Source organism: Dendrobates tinctorius, unplaced genomic scaffold (genome assembly GCF_039654945.1).
Source record: "Dendrobates tinctorius isolate UK_male_01 unplaced genomic scaffold, ASM3965494v1 ptg000236l, whole genome shotgun sequence".
NCBI classification, from domain to species: Eukaryota; Metazoa; Chordata; class Amphibia; order Anura; family Dendrobatidae; genus Dendrobates; species Dendrobates tinctorius.
This window is the reverse complement of record NW_027361903.1, coordinates 3,670,688-3,684,358: the sequence shown is the minus strand read 5'-3', so window position 1 is coordinate 3,684,358 and position 13,671 is coordinate 3,670,688. Positions and strand designations below refer to the sequence as shown.

At 48.3% G+C, this 13,671-nt stretch overlaps 1 protein-coding gene across 19 annotated transcripts in view; it reads right to left on the bottom strand.

Annotated features, from left to right (window-relative positions):
- Positions 1–13,271, bottom strand: part of ABLIM1 (actin binding LIM protein 1) — a 320,476-nt gene extending 307,205 nt beyond the window's left edge. For 5 of the 19 annotated variants that reach the window (XM_073556596.1, XM_073556601.1, XM_073556594.1 and 2 more), the window contains exon 1: positions 13,079–13,268. In XM_073556596.1, the coding sequence (XP_073412697.1) occupies positions 13,079–13,091 (13 nt within the window). In that variant the 5' untranslated portion in view covers positions 13,092–13,268. Of the gene's footprint in view, positions 1–13,078 lie in introns of all 19 variants that reach the window. The other 14 variants (XM_073556597.1, XM_073556595.1, XM_073556600.1 and 11 more) reach the window with 8 other exon arrangements.
- Between the last annotated feature and the right edge of the window lie 400 nt (positions 13,272–13,671).

Sequence of the window (13,671 nt, the reverse complement as noted above, 5' to 3'; positions counted from 1 at the left end):
ACTCCCTCTTCTGGTGAAGGAAGGTAGTGAGGCTGATTACAAAGCACCTGAGCAGAATGATGATGACTGGGTGACTGGGATTGCAGACTGGATATAAGGCAGCCGACGCCCTTCTGCCTTGCGGGTGATTACTCTGAGGGATTCTTGGAGACCAGTCTGAGTCCTGCTCCTCAAAAGCTAAGTTTTCTGCTCTACTTTTTGCATTTGTGTTGTGGCTTTGTTTTGCCTTGTTTTTCTGGATTTCTGCCTTTCCCTGCTGGGTGAGCTGAATTCCTTTTTGCTCTGTCTTCAGATAATACCTGAGTACTGATATAGTCTTTTTGAAGCCTAGCGTCTTCAGGGCTTTTTTCCCTATCAGTCTGTTGGCTCTTGTTTTTGAGAGGGTTTTGGCGGATTGCAGACAGCAGCTTTTCTATTCTGTCCTATTTAGTTAGCTTGGGCCCCATCGTTTACTCAGCCTATCTTTCTATCTGTGTGAGTGTTTTTTCATCTTGCTTCACCTTCATTATATGTTGGGGGCTGCCTATTGCTTTGGGGTCTGCTCTGGGGCAGTTTAGATTTCCCTTTCTGTCTTTAGGCTATGTAGTTCTCCGGCTGTGATCGAGTGGTCTAGGGCACCGTAGGAACCCCCCACGGCTACTGCTAGTTGTTGTGTTAGGTTTAGGGGTCTGCAATCCGATAGCTGCCAACTTCTCTGGTTTTCTGGACTTAGCTAGTATTTCTGTTTTTACCTCCTACGGTGACTCACTCATAACACTATACACTATATACGGAGCTCCTGTGTATAATGTCACTTGTGATCCCTGTATTACCTGTACACTGATACTATATACAGAGCTCCTGTGTATAATGTCACTGGTGATCTCTGTATTACCTGTACACTGACACTATATACAGAGCTCCTGTGTATAATGTCTCTGGTCATCCCTGTATTACCTGTACACTGACACTATATACAGAGCTCCTGTGTATAATGTCTCTGGTGATCCCTGTATTACCTGTACACTGACACTATATACAGAGCTCCTGTGTATAATGTCACTGGTGATCCCTGTATTACCTGTACACTGACACTATATACAGAGCTCTTGTGTATAATGTCACTGGTGATCACTGTATTACCTGTACACTGACACTATATACAGAGCTCCTGTGTATAATGTCTCTGGTGATCCCTGTATTACCTGTACACTGACACTATATACAGAGCTCCTGTGTATAATGTCACTGGTGATCACTGTATTACCTGTACACTGACACTATATACAGAGCTCCTGTGTATAATGTCACTGGTGATCCCTGTATTACCTGTACACTGACACTATATACAGAGCTCTTGTGTATAATGTCACTGGTGATCACTGTATTACCTGTACACTGACACTATATACAGAGCTCCTGTGTATAATGTCACTGGTGTTCACTGTATCACCTGTACACTGACACTATATACAGAGCTCCTGTGTATAATGCCATTGCCACCGGTGATTACTGTATTACCTGTACACTGACACTATATACAGAGCTCCTGTGTATAATGTCACTGGTGATCTCTGTATTACCTGTACACTGACACTATATACAGAGCTCCTGTGTATAATGTCACTGGTGATCACTGTATTACCTGTACACTGACACTATATACAGAGCTCCTGTGTATAATGTCACTGGTGATCTCTGTATTACCTGTACACTGACACTATATGCAGAGCTCCTGTGTATAATGTCACTGGTGATCTCTGTATTATCTGTACACTGACACTATATACAGAGCTCCTTTGTATAACGACACTTAGTATAGTAATATATGGTCTGGTCATGGTGTGGCTGTATTTGTTCCTTGTCTGTGGTATTATTCAGACACCATTTGGTGTTACTATGCGGTCCGGCAATGATGTGGCTGTATTTGTTTCTTGTACATGGTATTATTCGGTCACTATGTGCTGGGAACATGTAGTTTGGTCATGGTATGACGGTATTTGTCCCTTGTATGTGGTATTATTCGGTCACTATGTGGTGATAATATGTGGTCTGGTCATGGTGTGGCAGTATTTGCTCCTTGTATGTGGTATTATTCGGTCACTATGTGGTGATAATATGTGGTCTGGTCATGGTGTGGCAGTATTTGCTCCTTGTATGTGGTATTATTCAGTCACTATGTGGTGGTAATATGTGTCTGGTCATGGTGTGGCAGTATTTGTCCCTTGTATGTGGTATTATTCGGTCACTATGTGGTGATAATATGTGGTCTGGTCATGGTGTGGCAGTATTTGCTCCTTGCATGTGGTATTATTCAGTCACTATGTGGTGATAATATGTGGTCTGGTCATGGTGTGGCAGTATTTGTTCCTTGTATGTGGTATTATTCGGTCACTATGTGGTGATAATATGTGGTCTGGTCATGGTGTGGCAGTATTTGTTCCTTGTATGTGGTATTATTCGGTCACTATGTGGTGGTAACATGTGGTCTGGTCACGGTGTGACCTTATTTGTTCCTTGTATAAGGTATTATTGGTCATTTTTAAAAAATGTATGTGACTCATTCTCTTAAAGAAAAATAAATAAAAATACACATAAAGAGAGTATTGGATATTTTAAGAAATATTTAATAGGTCAGTAGGGCTCAGCCAAAAGAGTCTACCGTGTCGTAGTGGCGGCTTACAAATCTTTTGGCCAAAACAAAAGCTGATGGTTATGTATGTGATATGGTGTTAGATGGGAACTGATAATGTGCGATTGGTGAGGACATGGTGCAGAAGTGGAGTTTCGAGGGGCAGAGGCGGAGATGGGGGTGGAGCCTGGGCGGAGTCTTAAGGGGGCCTGAAAATGTTACCATTATGGGGCCCTGAAATTCCTAGTGTCAGCCCTGAGTGCGGAGTCCAGGGCAGCAGAGGGGTTTGTGCTGCTGTAATCAGCTACAGGGTTGAGGCCGCAGAGCTGTTCTTCTCATACCAAGTGCAAATCCATTTACAGGAGCTACAATAAATATCAGTAAAATGCACATTTATTAGTTACTGGTTCAAAACCCAGGATTATAACACAAAACATTCCCCCACCCCTCCAACGACACGAGGAATGCAGAATGTCCACAAAAACATCCACAAACGCAAATACAAGAAACTAAAGTACACATCCTATAGAAAACAGCAAGCACACAGCTGCGAGCTGCACTGGGACCGCGCGTCTCGTGACTCCATATTAACCAATGCCCCCCACGACACAAATCAGCGGCCTGCGGACCCCTCTTCTGTCACTATAAATTCTTTTCTACCTTTTGAGAGTTAGTTCTCATTCTGGAAAAGCTTTTCCAGAATTTACTAAACATGAGGGGATATTAACATCAAGTGTTTTGTGACTCCATCAGGGATCCCACCTGAGCCCCCCTGAAAACAGAATCTGAATCTGTCCCCCAATCGTCAGACAGGCTCCACAAGATGTCACTTTGGAGATTTTTCTTTGCCGCATCCATCTTTCAAATCAGAAACAATGTAGTTTACTCCGCTATTGTTTCCAACTTCAAAGACAGATACGCCAGAAAAAGACAATTGATGTGCTGCTCCATACGGACGTAGCGCAGATATATAACCCTATGGTAGCAATGCTGGTAATACCGCCAGGAAATCGCAGCTATACATAAGGCTGCAGACAATGCAGAGATAATATGGCGGCATGCACGCGGATCTCTGGGTCGTACATATTGGTGAAACAAGCGCCTATTATAACCCTATTCCTGCTCGCTCAGTTATACCGTTAGATACAATGTAACACTTTATTCTCGAGTTCTTGAATGGATAAAACTGTAAGCTGCTTGTACAGAAGAAAACAATCCACTTTACAATTGACTTATTAAACACAACTCCGTTTTTCGCCTAATTTCGCAGCCAAGGCTGCAGTCTGCGAACGTTTACTGGTCTCCTGAGCAAGCAGTGCAGTACTTACAAGCTCTGTGCTGTAAAGCTTGGAAGCGCTGCTCTGAAGCTCTCTGCAGCCTGTCAGCTTCAGAAACCCCTACACTCCTCCGATGCTACAGAGGCAAATCTTCCTGCGCTTCTACAACCATGGTCCGAACTGCCAGTCATCATCAGCGTCCTGCCCCCGAGCAGGCAGGAAGCCGGCAGGCAGGTGAGCGGAGCGCTCCTGTTCAGATAACATGAAACAAGCCCAGATATAAATAGCTTTGGCGTCGCGGCCGGGCAGTTTATGGGATGATATTTGTCATTCTTCCTGCTTCTTGAGATTAGGGAAAGCATTCATGAGCGCAGATTATAGACGGCGTTTCCTTCCTGTTTTATATTGCAGCCTGCGAGGTGTGAGCGGCTAATGTGGCGTCTGATGAAGCTGAATCCTGGCAGCAGGTGTTAGGGGGTAATTGAGAAACAAGTGAGGAGACACCTAATTCCTAATGATCAGCCGTGAGAATCGCTCTGCCTCCATTATACCTGTAAGGAAGAGAAATGACGGGAAGCACAATGGAAGCAGAAGTGCAGGAGCTTCACTGCTGCGGATTGTGTCCGGCCACGCAGCCATCGCCTGAGAAATGACAAAAATGTTCTATCAAACGTGTCTGCCTAAACAGTGGAAACCCCCCACAAGTGACCCCATTTTGGAAACTAGGCCCCCTCAAGAAACTTATCTAGGTGTGTGGTGAGCACTTTGAACCCCCAAGTGCTTCACAGAAGTTTATAACACCCGAGCGTGAAAATAAAAAAAATCTTTTTTTTTCCACAATCATGATCTTTTAGTCCCCAATTTTTTTTATTTTACCAAGTGTAACAGGAGAAATTGGACCCCAAAAGTTATTGTGCAATTTGTCGTGAGTAGGCTGATATAACCCCATACGTGGGGGTAAACCACTGTTTGGGCGCATGGCAGAGCTTGGAAGGGAAGGAGCACCATTTGACTTTTTCAACGCAGAATTGGCTGGAATTGAGATCAGACGCCATGTTGCATTTGGAGAGCCCCTGATGTGCCCAAACAGTGGAAACCCCCCGATTCTAACTCCAACCCTAACCCCAACCCTAATCTCAGCCCTAACGGGAAAATGAAAAAACACATTTTTTTTATTTTATTATTTTTCCCTAAGGGGGTGATAACGGGGGGTTTGATTTACTATTTATGGCGGTTTTTATGTTTGGCGGCTGTCACACGCTAAAAGACGCTTTTTATTGCAAAAAATATTTTTTTCATCACCACATATTGAGAGCTATAATTTTTCCATATTTTGGCCCACTGAGTCATGTGAGGTCTTATTTTTTGCGGGACGAGTTGACGTTTTTATTGGTACCATTTTCGGGCACGTGACTTTTTTAATCACTTTTTATTACGATATTTGTGACGCAGAATGAACAAAAACCAGCCTTTCATGAATTTCTTTTGGGGGGGTGCGTTTACACCGTTCCACATGTGGTAAAATTGATAAAACGGTTTTATTCTTCGGGTCGGTACGGTTACAGCGATACCTTATTTATGTCTTTTTTTATGTTTTGGCGCTTTTATACAATAAAAACAATTTTATATAAAAAATAATTATTTTTGCATCGCTTTATTCTGCGAGCTATAACTTTTTCATTTTTTCGCAGATGACGCTGTATGGCGGCTCGTTTTTGCGGGACAAGATTACGCTTTCAGCGGTACCATGGTTATTTATATCCATCTTTTTGATCGCGCGATATTGCACTTTTGTTCGGCGGTATGATGATAAAGCATTCGTTTTTGCTTTTTTTTTAAGGAGTTCACTAAAGGGGTTAACTAGTGCGACAGTTTTATAGGGCGGGTCGTTACAGACGCAGCGATACTAAATATGTGTACTTTTATTGTTTTGCTTTTATTTACAAAAAAAAGAATTAGGGAATATTTTTTCATTTATTTAGGATTTTTTTTTATTATTTTTACACGGTTTTTTTTTTAATACTTTATTATATTGTCCCGGGGGGGGGGGACATTACTACATAGTGTCAGGCACTGAGAAAGCCACCTCCCTGCAGGACCCCCGCGGCCATCTTGGATCCGGGAGCCTGCAAGATCACATCGCATTGTTCTGAGGGTCTCATGGAAGCACGCAGGGAGCCCCCTCCCTGCGCGATTCTTCCCTTTGCCCCGGTACACTGCGATCATGTTTGATCGCTGTGTGCCAGGGGTTAATGTGCCGGGAGCAGTCCATGACCTCTCCTGGCACATAGTGCCAGGTGTCAGCTGTAATATTCAGCTGAGAACCGGGCACATGGAAGGGATAATACGTCATGTCAGAAAAGGGTTAAAGGGATCCGTCGGGTCCCCTGCACCCTCCAACCCAACAGCATTCACCTGTGTAGGACTATACTCCCTGCCTGACCAGACCTGTATAAGGTTAATCAGTGAGAACGAGATTTAGAAAAAGCATTAATAATGTCCCCGTTTGCCAATTAGGGCTTTGACTAGTTGATGGGGCGTTAGTGTCCCCGGACTAGTCAGCGCTCTCCATGTTATTATGCCACTTATGGGCCTGATAATAATCTGTAGGAGCCGATATCGTCGTCAGCTCCTACAAATGTCGCGCATGCGCACTGCTCATTTCGGCAGCGTCCCTGCGCCTTTGTCTACGGTGTACGCTTCCCGGCTGCAGAGGCGAAGTGCACATGACCGGAAGGGCAGAAGATGGCTCACGTCCAGGGAGGAGCCGAAGAACAGCCGGGACTCAGCGGGAACCAGACTCAGCTGGCACAATGACGGGAGTGAATAAAGTGGCATGCGCAAGATTTACAGGAGCTGGAGATGACGTGGTTATCACGCTCACAGGAGTGCGATAACATGGAGAGACGGCTGACTAGTCTGGGGAAACTAACGCACCATTGACTAGTCAAAGCCTCGTTAACACGCGGGGACAATGCTTTGTATAAGTAGCGCTATAAAGGGCAGGTTAGGCAGGGAATTTACTCATACATAGGTGAATGCTGCTGGGTTGGGGGGAGCGGGGACCTGATGGGTTCCCATTAAAATGCAGCAAAAACCACAACCCCATACGCATGCGTGTGTGTATGTATACATAGATATAAACATATTGCACATGTACAATAAGGAAACACAGGCGAAGGAGGCTTTTCAGTAAAAATAGTCACAGAGGATCTGAAGTAGAAAACTACAAGAGATAAATAGTTTATGGAACAAAAACTATAAATAGAGAATCTAAATAATAAATATAATAACAAAGGTAAAAAGCAAATACAGATATCTAATATATAAAGCTCAAAGTGTGTATGTATGTATGTATGTGTGTATGTGTGTATGTATGTGTGTCTATGTATGTGTGTATGTATGTACAGTATGTGTGTGTGTGTGTGTGTGTGTGTGTGTGTGTGTATGTATGTACAGTATGTGTGTGTGTACGTGTGTGTATGTATGTATGTACAGTATGTGTGTATGTCCGGGATAGGCATCCGCACCGTCGCAGCTACAGCCACAAAATTTGGCACAGTCACACGTCTGGACCCCGAGAGCGTCCTAAGCTGTGTTGTGAGGCGAAAATTTAACCCCGCGCGTTCCAATTCACCAAACAATTTTGCCCCTATCTACATACTGGGGAAACAGTGGGTGCGTATCAAGCCCCGCCCCTCATTATGATGTCACAATGGTTGCCATGGCGACCTGATCATAGGTTGCAAGCCCCGCCGCTCACTATGATGTCATAATGGTTGACTATGGGATGGAGGATATGTATGATGGGTATACGGGCACGGGACTATGAGATGACGGATGTGTGATGGGTATATGGGCATGGGACTATGGGATGGAGGATGTGTGATGGGTATATGGGCACTCGACTATGGGATGGAGGATATGTATGATGGGTATATGGGCACGGGACTATGGGATGGAGGATGTATGATGGGTATATGGGCACTCGACTATGGGATGGAGGATATGTATGATGGGTATATGGGCACGGGACTATGGGATGGAGGATGTGTGATGGGTATATGGGCACTCGACTATGGGATGGAGGATATGTATGACAGGTTTATGGGCATGGGACTATGGGATGGAGGATGTATGATGGGTATATGGGCACTCGACTATGGGATGGCGGATATGTATGATGGGTATATGGGCACGGGACTATGGGATGGAGGATGTGTGATGGGTATATGGGCATGGGACTATGAGATGAAGGATGTGTGATGGGTATATGGGCACTCGACTATGGGATGGCAAATATGTATGATGGGTATATGGGCACTGGACTATGGGATGGAGGATATGTATGATGGGTATATGGGCATAGGACTATGGGATGGAGGATATGTATGATGGGTATATGGGCACGGGACTATGGGATGGAAGATGTATGATGGGTATATGGGCACGGGACTATGGGATGGAGGATATGTATGATAGGTATATGGGCACTGGACTATGGGATGGAGGATATGTATGATGGGTATATGGGCACTGGACTATGGGATGGAGGATATGTATGATGGGTATATGGGCATAGGACTATGGGATGGAGGATATGTATGATGGGTATATGGGCACGGGACTATGGGATGGAAGATGTATGATGGGTATATGGGCACGGGACTATGGGATGGAGGATATGTATGATAGGTATATGGGCACTGGACTATGGGATGGAGGATAGGTATGTTGGGTATATGGGCACGGGACTATGAGATGAAGGATGTGTGATGGGTATATGGGCACAGGACTATGGGATGGAGGATATGTATGATGGGTATATGGGCATGGGACTAGGGGATGGAGGATATGTATGATGGGTATATGGGCACGGGACTATGGGATGGAGGATATGTATGATGGGTATATGGGCACGGGACTATGGGATGGAAGATGTATGATGGGTATATGGGCACGGGACTATGGGATGGAGAATATGTATGATAGGTATATGGGCACTGGACTATGGGATGGAGGATAGGTATGTTGGGTATATGGGCACGGGACTATGAGATGAAGGATGTGTGATGGGTATATGGGCACAGGACTATGGGATGGAGGATATGTATGATGGGTATATGGGCACGGGACTAGGGGATGGAGGATATGTATGATGGGTATATGGGCACGGGACTATGGGATGGAAGATGTATGATGGGTATATGGGCACGGGACTATGGGATGGAGAATATGTATGATAGGTATATGGGCACTCGACTATGGGATGGAGGATAGGTATGTTGGGTATATGGGCACGGGACTATGAGATGAAGTATGTGTGATGGGTATATGGGCACAGGACTATGGGATGGAGGATAGGTATGTTGGGTATATGGGCACGGGACTATGAGATGAAGGATGTGTGATGGGTATATGGGCACAGGACTATGGGATGGAGGATATGTATGATGGGTATATGGGCATGGGACTAGGGGATGGAGGATATGTATGATGGGTATATGGGCACGGGACTATGGGATGGAGGATATGTATGATGGGTATATGGGCACGGGACTATGGGATGGAAGATGTATGATGGGTATATGGGCACGGGACTATGGGATGGAGAATATGTATGATAGGTATATGGGCACTCGACTATGGGATGGAGGATAGGTATGTTGGGTATATGGGCACGGGACTATGAGATGAAGTATGTGTGATGGGTATATGGGCACAGGACTATGGGATGGAGGATATGTATGATGGGTATATGGGCATGGGACTAGGGGATGGAGGATACGTATGATGGGTATATGGGCACTCGACTATGGGATGGAGGATGTGTGATGGGTATATGGGCACTGGACTATGAGATGAAGGATGTATGATGGGTATATGGGCACAGGACTATGGGATGGAGGATATGTATGATGGGTATATGGGCATGGGACTAGGGGATGGAGGATACGTATGATGGGTATATGGGCACTCGACTATGGGATGGAGGATGTGTGATGGGTATAAGGGCATGGGACTGTGGGATGGAGGATAATTATAATTTGTTATAACTATCCACAGTTAGTTACTATGCCCGGGCAGCGCCGGGCTCTTCAGCTAGTTGCCTAGCTGATATGAGTCCCAGTCTTGTTAAGTACTTGAAGATTTTCTTCTGAAGTTCCTGGATTCGGTAGTTATTATAATCATGCTGCCGGCTTTCCCAGACTCCTGAATTTCCAGTCTGCACAGTTATAAGGAATCCCATCCCCCTTCTTAACATCTCTGTGCAATTAAACAGGGATCTAGAGAAGTGACCATTGGTGTCAGAGACTTAACCACAACCATACTACTTGTCACTCAGCTTTCCCAGATCCTGATAATAAATAAGAAGCGGTTAAATTCCAGGAAGGAGAGGGCGACTCAAGAACTGCTAGGTCCTGGACTTGGAAGCAGTGACCGGCGCTGCCCAGGCTGTTGCCCTCTGCCCCAGGGGGTCGGTACAGAGCTGGAAGCAAAGCCTGCTATTGTTATTATAAGGAAAGCTGGAAACACCTGGAGGCTCAGGACCACAAGATGGCGCAACTTCCAAAATAAAAGTGATTCCAAAAAACACACCAAACACCAACAGTCTAGAGCTGCGGCTTCACTGTCCGTGGGAGAAGGACGTGGAGCGCCCACTGCATGTGACATGGATGTCAGAGTATGTGCAGACGATCAGAGACTGGCAGCGCTTTGGATGCAGCACATGTCCGCTGCCGTCTACTGAACGCAGGTGAATCAGTGTATTTAAAAGCCTGACCATGTGCACAGTACGTATATGAGCAGGAGTCAGAAAGGTGAACATATAAGCCAGCGTCCACAGCGTGTCCACAGCGGACATTACCTTTCTGAATCCTGCTCATATCGGTACCATACACATGATCTGATGATCAGGCTTTTAAATATGTCGGTTAGGGACTGCTCTGACGTTGTGGCGGCGGCTTAGTATAGATTTTTTGCAAAAAAACGTATCAACTAAATACCCCATTTTGTTATCATCTTTTTACTAGCACTTGCTGTTTACTGTTACTTTATTACAAACAGAGTATTTTTATACGTTTGTTATTCTGTGTTTCAGTCTTTTGGTGGCGTGCACACTGTCCCACAGACTCGTTCGCTGCGTGCACACTGTCCCACAGACTCGTTCGCTGCGTGCACCCTGTCCCACAGACTCGTTCGCTGCGTGCACCCTGTCCCACAGACTCGTTCGCTGCGTGCACCCTGTCCCACAGACTCGTTCGCTGCGTGCACCCTGTCCCACAGACTCGTTCGCTGCGTGCACCCTGTCCCACAGACTCGTTCGCTGCGTGCACCCTGTCCCACAGACTCGTTCGCTGCGTGCACCCTGTCCCACAGACTCGTTCGCTGCGTGCACGCTGTCCCACAGACTCGTTCGCTGCGTGCACCCTGTCCCACAGACTCGTTCGCTGCGTGCACGCTGTCCCACAGACTCGTTCGCTGCGTGCACCCTGTCCCACAGACTCGTTCGCTGCGTGCACGCTGTCCCACAGACTCGTCCGCTGCGTGCACGCTGTCCCACAGACTCGTCCGCTGCGTGCACGCTGTCCCACAGACTCGTCCGCTGCGTGCACGCTGTCCCACAGACTCGTCCGCTGCGTGCACGCTGTCCCACAGACTCGTCCGCTGCGTGCACGCTGTCCCACAGACTCGTCCGCTGCGTGCACGCTGTCCCACAGACTCGTCCGCTGCGTGCACGCTGTCCCACAGACTCGTCCGCTGCGTGCACGCTGTCCCACAGACTCGTCCGCTGCGTGCACGCTGTCCCACAGACTCGTCCGCTGCGTGCACGCTGTCCCACAGACTCGTCCGCTGCGTGCACGCTGTCCCACAGACTCGTCCGCTGCGTGCACCCTGTCCCACAGACTCGTCCGCTGCGTGCACGCTGTCCCACAGACTCGTCCGCTGCGTGCACGCTGTCCCACAGACTCGTCCGCTGCGTGCACGCTGTCCCACAGACTCGTCCGCTGCGTGCACGCTGTCCCACAGACTCGTCCGCTGCGTGCACACTGTCCCACAGACTCGTCCGCTGCGTGCACGCTGTCCCACAGACTCGTCCGCTGCGTGCACGCTGTCCCACAGACTCGTCCGCTGCGTGCACGCTGTCCCACAGACTCGTCCGCTGCGTGCACGCTGTCCCACAGACTCGTCCGCTGCGTGCACGCTGTCCCACAGACTCGTCCGCTGCGTGCACGCTGTCCCACAGACTCGTCCGCTGCGTGCACGCTGTCCCACAGACTCGTCCGCTGCGTGCACGCTGTCCCACAGACTCGTTCGCTGCGTGCACGCTGTCCCACAGACTCGTCCGCTGCGTGCACGCTGTCCCACAGACTCGTTCGCTGCGTGCACGCTGTCCCACAGACTCGTTCGCTGCGTGCACGCTGTCCCACAGACTCGTCCGCTGCGTGCACGCTGTCCCACAGACTCGTTCGCTGCGTGCACGCTGTCCCACAGACTCGTTCGCTGCGTGCACACTGTCCCACAGACTCGTTCGCTGCGTGCACGCTGTCCCACAGACTCGTTCGCTGCGTGCACGCTGTCCCACAGACTCGTTCGCTGCGTGCATGGCCCATGTGTTTATATTGAAACGATGAATAACAGAAACGTTGGACTGGACTGCTATCACCTACAATAACTCTACCATGACATGGCTGACAACAGCGAGCAATAGATTGCGTTCTGTCATACACTAAGCCTCTTCCCAGTTTGCAATGGCTGATAACAGAGGACAATGGTCCACACATGGTGAGTTCTGAGTCTGTCCAGGTGTATTGTCCCTTCACCAGGGATGGTTTAGTTCAGTCTGGACATCATCATCAGTCTGAGGAATGGACCTGTCAATCACCAGATCCCTGAGCAGCGGCAGTGACAGCAGCTGATGAGGGGCTGTGTGCAGTGCAGGAGGGTCAGCAGCTGGACAGAGCACACTGGCGGCAGCTCCTCCAGCCCGGTACACACCTGTGCTCAGCACAATGCACAGGAGCAGAGCTGGAGGGGTGGGCATGCATTGCTCTGCAGCCCCTTCTCCTGCTCATCACATGCACACAACTGCAGCAGAATCCCCGCGCACTGATCTGCAGAGCCTGTGCCCAGCCTGCTGCTCTGCACCAGTGTCCTCCGCTCACACCGGCAGGGGAACGGCTCCTACCTTTAGCAGACATGTCGGGTCTGGATGTGCGGAGCCTCCGCTGCTGCTGGATGGTGCACGCACCGCCGGGATCCCCAGCACTGAGGGTGGGTCTGCCCAGCCTGTCTCCTCCTGTGCCTAATGTGACACTGAACCGGGAGGAGGAGGCCTGGAGGAGGAGGAGGAAGGCGAGAGCCGCCGCCAGAGAGACACCGCGTAGTATCTGCCCCATGGATACAATGTATCACTGCAGCTGTCAATCATCGCGGGCTCCAGACACCGAGACCCACTGCACCACCTCACCGGCTGAGATACACCTCCACACTTCACCACCTCACGGCTGAGATACACCTCTACACTGCACCACCTCACTGGCTGAGACACACCTCCACGCTGCACCACCTCACGGCTGAGATACACCTCCACACTGCACCACCTCACTGGCTGAGATACACCTCTACACTGCACCACCTCACTGGCTGAGATACACCTCTACACTGCACCACCTCACTGGCTGAGATACACCTCTACACTGCACCACCTCACTGGCTGAGATACACCTCCACACTGCACCACGTCACGGCTGAGATACACCTCCACACTGCACCATCTCA